The sequence below is a fragment of the Pholis gunnellus genome (assembly GCF_910591455.1).
Source record: "Pholis gunnellus genome assembly, chromosome: 17".
Classification (NCBI taxonomy): domain Eukaryota; kingdom Metazoa; phylum Chordata; class Actinopteri; order Perciformes; family Pholidae; genus Pholis; species Pholis gunnellus.
The window spans coordinates 1,489,999-1,498,654 of NC_136544.1; the positions used below are offsets into that span (position 1 = coordinate 1,489,999).

An 8,656-nucleotide genomic window follows, 5' to 3' on the forward strand; every position below is an offset into this window, starting at 1 on the left:
TTTCTTGCAGCAGACACATTGTAGGCATCAGTCCAAGGATTTGTCATACGGTGGTGCTTTTGTCAGCTACACAAACCAATAGGATACGTCACGACAACTAGGTCCACGGACATGACCGAAGGCTTAGATAAGACCAAGTCCTTGTTTGGAGTCATTTGTTAAAGTGAAAGTTGGTTATATTTTAGTCAATATTGTGAGTTCAGCAAAAGCCCTCACAAATATAGTAAGGTTTGTATTTGCGTGTCTTTTTGTGTCAGAGGGAGGGGCCAACCACTGCACCTGTAACTCAGCACCTAGGAGAGGACAGACAGGAGTGAACGTGGACGGGAAACTAGAGAGCACTAGAATAAATGACAAACCGGTCCAGAGGGACGGTGATCATGCTGTAGTGTGGACTGCTGCCAACAAGGCATTTTAGCTCTCACTTGAAGTGTAACTTCCAAACCCTGCAGCAACACCAAGCAATTTATCATTCCTAGTATAATGTAGTTCTGGGTGAAGAATGGATTATCGACAAAACGGGGATTAAAAAGGTGAGACCGTTTATCATTAACCCATAGAAGCACAGACCTCTCCAAGAGCTACTTTTACATACAAGCACAGAAGTAGAGAGATCAGCAGGACGGTCGAAGTTGAATGCGGTTTCACAAAGTGTTTTTTGGGGGGCTTGAAGGCTGAATTCAGAAGTTGAACAAGTTTTGGAGTGAAGAGGCTGAACATTGATCCTGAACCCTGCTGAAGTCAACCACAGCTGGAAAGAGACCTTTCAAACAGGTGAGTCTATGGCATTGCAAAGCCAGAGGTGGAAAATAACGATGTACTGTTCTTAAATACAAGTACAGCATTACCATGTAATGCTACTTGGGGCAACCGTGGCTTGTTGGGTAGAGAGCCCACTGCTCCCTATATATACAGGGATGGGTCAAATGCAGAGAATAATGTTCACTTGTGGGACTAATAAAGGAATATTTCTTTCTTACTTTATATGTCGATTCTGCTACTTTTATCCGACAACTCAACTAGTTTCTTCTCAGATTAGGATGTCACACAAAAATATCACTGAATAAATATGCGTGTCAAGTGGTCATGTTTCCAAATATCATAAAGTACTGTGCATCCCTTTTAAAAAAATGTCCCAAATTTCCACCGGAAGAACCTTTTTCCATTTGGAAATTCCCACCGCCGATCACTGTAGCATTTAAAACGGTCAAATAAGTCCACAATTTGGATTCGAGATTTACTCGAAACGTTAGAAACAGGATATTTTCCAATTTCTTTTTTTCCGTCAAGGTCAACTTTTGTGAACTTTGACTGACAAATGTGATAATCCTAACAAGCAAGCTGGTTTCATTGAAATAATAAAATAAAGTGGTCAAGATGCCAAATATTACAAAAAAAGCAAAGATTAGATAATTCATATTAGTATTAGCAATCTAAAAGTTTCAAACATAGTAATAAATTAGTCACAGTTGCTATTTTTCTGCAGAGCAAACATTGCTGCTCGTACCTCTGTACTTTTACTAAAGTTGGATTTTGTGTTTGGAAACTTGTAAATGTGTATTTTGTCAATGTATGAATTGGGACAATGTATGAAGAAGGGTTGCCTTACAGATACATAACCATTTGTTGTGCTCAAGTTTATACGTACAATCCCTGATTTGAGTTGATATTGGTGATTTGGGACTTTCAAGAGGTTGTGAGGCAACTCCAACGATCAGATTTGACTCTACAGTGGTCTTACTCTCCAGCAGGTAGATTGTTTTGTGATGCAGTGGTCCATGATGGTCGGTTCACTAGTGGCAATAATGTAGTATGTTGGTTCTTCAGCATGGGTTGAGGATCTATATTGCAGTATTTACCAAAACTTTATTGGGACACACAAAATGACAAAGTATCGTGATCCAGTTCACAAAAGGCCTGATCTGAAAAAGCACTTGGTTCGGAAAGGTCGGCCGACCTCAAGCCGGTCAATCATCAATAATAATAATCAATGATGGACGAAACATATATCAAGATTAAAAACCATGCAACTCCATTTGATCTTGATTTTTTGTAAAATATGAATCATATGACACATGAAAGTATCTGAACAGATGCAAAGACGACGCAGTGTTAAGTTATTTTATGCTTTTTCTTTTACAGAAAAGTAACAGGTTTGGGATGTAAAAGGTTTCCACCAGAAACTAAATACTTCTTTTGGAAAAGCTACATGTTCATTCCCCCATTCACACCCATTCATACAGTGATGACAGGGGCTACCATGTAAGGTACCACCTGTACATCAGGAATATCTAACATTCCATCACCGCAGGCACAGCTATAGGAGCAGTTTGGGGTTAAGTGTCTTGCCCAAGGACACATGGACATGGACTAAGAATATTATATCATCCAGGGAGCATGAACAGGACTTCAGAGGTTTTGTCTTGACACCTATCATTTCTCGAAAGGGAAATCCTTTAATTTGATCACTATTATAAATGCAGTGGTAAATAATGTTAAGGTGGGATATATCAGGCTTTGCAAGGTTTGTTAATACATTTTCTGCACTACAAGCAGCAAAATGGCCGCTCCCCCCCAACCTCCCTCCCACTGGCAGGCAGTCAAACATAGAGCAGCTAGGAAGTCGATACTCTCGGTCACTTCAAAGTTGTATAGAATCTACATCAAAAGGGACAAAGGGAGCCAAACAATAATCAGCAAGCTGTGTGTATCACGTCTTCATGAAATAGAAAAAGAGAGAAAGGGAGAGAAGAAAAGAAACAATAAAACAATGTGGGTTAGTTTCTGTTTGCTCAGCTGCTAGAAAAGGGGCCAGGACGCAATCAGGAGCTGACCTGCAGCCAGTTTGCATGCCAGCTGGGACAGTTAGCTGAAGTTGATCTTGTTTAAAGTCTGAATAATGGAACAGTTAACCAGGTTGATTTCTAAAAGAGGTCACATCTTAGAGTTGGTAGATCATTTCTTATTTTTCATATATTTTTTATATTGCTTTCCTCCATTATACTTGTTGTTGGTTACTTATGTTCATTGTTTGGTTAAAAAAACATCCATGTAAGGGACTTATACACTGTATAGTATGTGTACACCGCTATGGACATACTCAGAGGGAGTTTTGGTCCGTTGTTACTTTTCCTATGGTATATACCCATTTATTCCAAGTAACGTTGACACCTGGGAAATTCACTTGTTTGCTTTCTTGGCAAGACTTAAATGTCCAGTGTGTAGCGTTTGGGGGGATCTATATATAACATCATATTATTTAGTATGTTTTCTTCAGTGTATAATCACATGAAAATAAGAATTGTGTTTTTAGAATGAACCATTTTTATCTACATAAGGAGTGGATTTCAATTTTTTGCACACAATCCTACACACTGCATCTCTAAGACCTGAAGATCTGAATGCTAAACATGAAGCTAAAGACCTCAGGAGATTATTTTAGTGTAGCATGAAGGATCAAGGAGAATATAGTGGGATTCTGTCCAAAGTTAATGACTACACTTATGCTAGTGGCTCTGTATGCTGCATTTAGACCCAGTGGTGCTTTGAGATTAATGCTAACGTCGTGCTAATATGTTCACAGTTACAAAGTAAACATGTTCACCATCTTAGTTTAGCATTAGCATGCTAACAATTGCTAATCAGCACAAACCATACATATATCTGACATATATATCATAAATAATCATATACATGTCCTTCTTTTGCATAATGTAATAAATTCAGCTCATGGTGGAAAAAAAAGAGTTCTCTCCTTGACTTTTTAAGGAACACCAGTTTGACATGACACAGGTGGAGTCCTTCGTTTAAAGCAACTAGACTTTGTCTGTTTGGTTTAAAGGACAATTTTTTCAATCAGTTCCAAATTGATGAAGCCTCTTAAATGTCTATACATAATTATCATGTTACTTTAATATGTCGCTTAATTATTCAACACGGGGACAAACAAGTAGACTACTCTCAAAGCACAATGCTGCCATTGCACGTCACGTGCACTTGTGGGTGACCGCTCCCCTTGGTGCCCGTATGTTCGAATAAACCACGGCAAAAGTGCCCTGTTGGATGCACCTGTGGGAGTTGAAGAATGATGAATTTCCCTGTAGGATATCCTTCCAGTGAAGAACACAGTCTCTGCGTTCTAGTGCCTCACCGCATGCAGCCGGTGCCCTTTATATTTATTTTCTGCCCCTGCCCCTCAGACAGCCTGAGTCCGCCACTGATCACATGTGTCCTTTGCAGCACATCTGGAGGAAAGCCAGAAACCAGAAGAGGTGTAAGCTGTTATAGCAGCACAGTGATGACCACGGTGTCTCAATCATACATTACGCCAGGGGTATTAAATTAAAATTCAGCGAGGTCCAGTTAGAGAGAATGTCCTCATGCAGAGGTCTGGAACATCACAGTAATGTCTAACTTGCACTATTATATTAGTGCCATGCATATTGAAGTAGCCAATTGTTGTATTAACCTATGTATGTAGTCAACTACTGACTGTCAAATGAAATAATGAATGAATAATATCTCAACAATATTTATTGTCAGTTTTCAAATTGAACTGGATGAATTATGAATAATAAATACTCTAATAATAAATAAATGTTCTTCTCTCATTTCAAATAAATTAAGGGTTGGATTAAAACATATATAATACACAACAGAAAGCTTTTGAAAAATGTGCATCTTAAAATAAAGTACTTAATTTTAGAACAAATAATTGAAGTGAATTGTCCTGCAGCTTTACATTTTATTCAGGTGTGAAGTCATGTCCATGCAGGTTCTTTATCTGTGGTTATTGAACCACTTGTTTCAGCTCAATCCTCTCTGTTTACATCATTGTTGCTCAGTGAATTCATGTGTAGGATTCTGATCATATTGGGATCTTAGATTGTTTATTTGCAGTATATACACAAATCTTTTGAGCAAAACGTACACGAGTCGGTACGTTTGCTCAAAAGATTAGTGCTTTGTCTCTTAGTGGTGCTTCACATGAGATATACTGGTTTCAACTGCGTGGGAAGATTGAACAAACAAGAGTCTGTCCATTCATGGTTAAAGACTCTGGTTAAGCTGTCCACTTATCTCTTTTTCAAGCACACCATGTGAAATAATTTCTCTGACTCATTCTCCTACTGTTGGGTCTCGGATCAGCTCTGTGAAATGTGATCTGAAACACACACACACACACACACACACGTACACACACACACACAGACACACTTACATACATACATAATCTACATATCCATTAGTCTGGCCTCATATGTGTTTCTCTTTCTCTATAACACACAAAAACACTCTCTGACGTGACACACACACCAACACACACCCCGTAGCCTGCGCATGTGTGCATCCACAGCATATGGAGACTATTGAATTACACTGAAAAATTAACAGTGTCATGGGTGGACAGGTAGGATCTCCGACACACACACACACACACACACACACACACACACACACACACACACACACACAAGAAAGAGAAGTATATTTTTTTCTCTACCCAGCCTATTTCTTATGTATTTAAACCTTCTTTGTTTAACCCTCTCCTCTCCTCAGCCCTCCATCCATCCCACTATTCATCCATCATGGCAGAGCCGTCTCCAAGTTGGTGGAAGCTGACTTTCCTGAGGAGGAAAAAATCCCAGCCCAAGGTCCTGTATGAAATCCCCGCAGAGTTTGTTTCCAATGCCGCCACGGGCCAGCATGGGTCCATCACAGCCGCGGGAGCTGCCGCCCACCCAGAGGACGTGGCACACGACCCCCAGCTGGACGCCCGACTGGAGAGGATCATGGATAAAACGACGGCCAGCAAGGGGCGCCACGTCAAGGTGTCTCACTCCGGGAGGTTTAAGGAGAAGAAGAAAGTGCGAGCCACGCTGGCAGAGAACCCAGAGATGTTTCCTGAGGGTGACCCTTCGAGAGATGAGAACCAGCGGGCTGGGAAGTGACAGGACACGCGAGTATTCTAAAAATGAATTACGATTGCATTCATAGGGAGAGTTTAAAATGGGCCGTTAATGTTTACAGCTCTCTTCCCTTGTTGTCAGTTGATGGAGCCTAAATTCGGGGACACTTTTAACCTTAACATCTTCTTGGAAGGGCACCAATTTCAAAATGACCACTAAGACACTCATCAGAATAAGTGAAAACTAGACCTTAACTTCTGACTTGAAAAACATATGCCTGGTTTATATTTCTATAGAGAAGTTTCCCATTCACTTCAATACAAGAAACAACCAAAGGCCACCCGAGGAGTTGCATCGTGAGGCGCTGGTGGTGGTTTCTACTTCATCCACTTGATAATAAAACAATGGTGATTGTAGGGACTGATCCTACAACCTTTCCAGTACAAGCTCTCCAGCTCTCACTTAGTCCACTGTCTAAGTTTAGATGCAACGCGATCAAACCTGTAACCTTTTCCGTTGGACTGGATGGTAACTAGAGCAACCCAGCTGTGTAAGGATGGCCCCTATGACTAGACTTTTGGACCTTGTGTGAGACTGTACAGTGATATATCTGTAAGAACGCAGGGTCAGGATCCAAAAATATGCTTTGAAGGCAAAGTATATTTTACAACAAAAGTTTTAAAAACGACACAGACATTAACCTGAAGATGTCAAAATGACATGTCTGTCTTGATTGGATTGGAGATAAATAATAAGATTCAGAGATATATATTTCGTTAGTATATACCTTTACCAATTAGATTGGTTAATTGATGATATTTGTGGTAAAACATTTTTTTTTACAATCAATGTCAATTAGTCTCCTTGTGATTAAGTTGATGTGTAGAAAAGTCACTATTGGACAAGCACTTTACCAGCCTCTACTGTAATAATGTAAGCACTAGTCTAGCACCACTCATGTATTTATAGGTCTTATAATTATTATACTTTTAAAACCAACTGCAACACTTTGCCTCTGTTGACTAAACTAAGTCAAAATCGATGTTTTGTGATTTAATCAACATTTAGTCCTTGAATCAGAAACATTCTTTTGACGTGTAGAAAAGTTACAAGTTCTTGCTTCATTAGTCCAACAGGGGAGCTGTGAGTCTTTACATCAATGAGTGTTTACTGAACGTGGAGCCTGGTTTGGCTGAAATCAGCATATCAGCAGTAGTATCTATAGCTACACACCCTCTAGCCTTCACTGGAATACAAACACACTGCACGCCTATAACACCACGTCACACAGCCAAGCTGCACAGTCAACGCCCAGCAGAGGGCAGCATTGCTCTAATCAGAAACCTAGTCGTCAATAGATGGAGGTTGTTCATTCAAACACTCCTCTACTCTGATTATTAGGTGACAGTTTGTTTTCTGAGTATAATCTCTTTTACAGTACATGCAATAACATCCAATCATTCTAACACAACTCACCAGTTTTGATTCTGGATGAAATGAGTGCAAACATGTTGATTATCTATTCTTGCTCTAATCATTTCAGCTTCAATGCTCCAAAACTGGAATATGTATATATATATATTTTTTAACAATGAATTGTTGTATAAATAAAATGTCTGGTTTTAAAGGTAAATGCTTTGTTCAAAATGATATTTCATTCTCAGTCTTCCATTCACTCCAGGTGTAACGTACTGTATATCAGTAATAAAATAGATTTGCATGTTAAATAACGGTTTCAAATGGATACAGCGTCTTCACAGTGCTGCAGTGGTCACTTCAAACCACAAGAGGGCGTCCTCACTTCATCTAAAAACCTCATGAAGATCCCTTCCCTAGAGTGCTGCAGGGATGACATATGTTTGTTGGCCAACCCGCAACTTTTTCTGTTGCCAGAAGTAAATGACAAGGTTAGGACATTCTTCTACGGACCCCCTGGTGCTCCAGCCTTATTGTGCTGAAGTCTGACCCAGACTCAATACAGGCCTACAAGAGTTCATGGATGCAATCAACTGTAGGCTACACGCTTTGCATACACATCATCACAGCTAATATCATAAACAATAAGGCCACGCACACAACCACTATTGCACCACAACCATGCAATAGACTCCACACAGCTGAGGACACTCGTCTCCCTCTCTCTAACTCGATGCACACACTCGACTCAAACGTCTGTGTGTGTGTGAGTGTGTGTGTGTGTGTGTGTGTCGCTGTACAGCTTTTCACCCTATCACCTCAAAATCTACTGCGTTCAAGGTTGTAAGGGGTAACCGTAGGTTTCCTAAACTATGCAACATTTGCATTGCGGACAATTTGCAACAATGCCACGCACCTCCATATGGAAGACGGCCTCACCAGCAACATGTACTGGGTATGCTCGTTCAGAGACCAGGTAAGTATTTATCTGAGAAAGAAAATAAAACTAACCTCTATATTCACACTCAGCCTATGAGGAAAACACCACAGCAATAGTAAATGTTCTGCAGATTGAAGAGTGAATTCTGGTGGACAAGCTTCTTTACTAGACATTTAACTGCAAGTCAAATCTCTTTTCTTTTTTCTTTTGTTTTTTCAGAGACCCCCCAACATTTTTGTCAAGACTTTCAGGGGGTCTCAAGTGTCAATCAAGGGGTCCACGAACCTCATTGTGAGCCTAATCATAATGCCGGCCAAATTCACCGTAACAAAACTTCTAACAGAAATATAGAAATAAATTGTGTTCACCTGTCAAACTTTCATTTTCAAAT

At 40.0% G+C, this 8,656-nt stretch overlaps 1 protein-coding gene across 2 annotated transcripts; it reads left to right on the plus strand.

Annotated features, from left to right (window-relative positions):
* The first annotated feature begins 319 nt into the window (after nucleotides 1-319).
* prr15la (proline rich 15 like a) lies at nucleotides 320-7,455 on the plus strand. Of its 2 annotated transcripts, XM_079177777.1 has the most exons (3): nucleotides 320-533; nucleotides 674-774; nucleotides 5,560-7,455. In XM_079177777.1, exon 3 carries the CDS (start codon nucleotides 5,589-5,591, stop codon nucleotides 5,949-5,951), a length of 363 nt encoding a protein of 120 aa, XP_079033903.1. In that variant the 5' UTR covers nucleotides 320-533; nucleotides 674-774; nucleotides 5,560-5,588; the 3' UTR covers nucleotides 5,952-7,455. The 2 variants fall into 2 exon arrangements, with proteins under 2 accessions (XP_079033903.1, XP_079033904.1); XM_079177778.1 differs by lacking the exon at nucleotides 674-774.
* The last annotated feature ends 1,201 nt before the right edge of the window (nucleotides 7,456-8,656 follow it).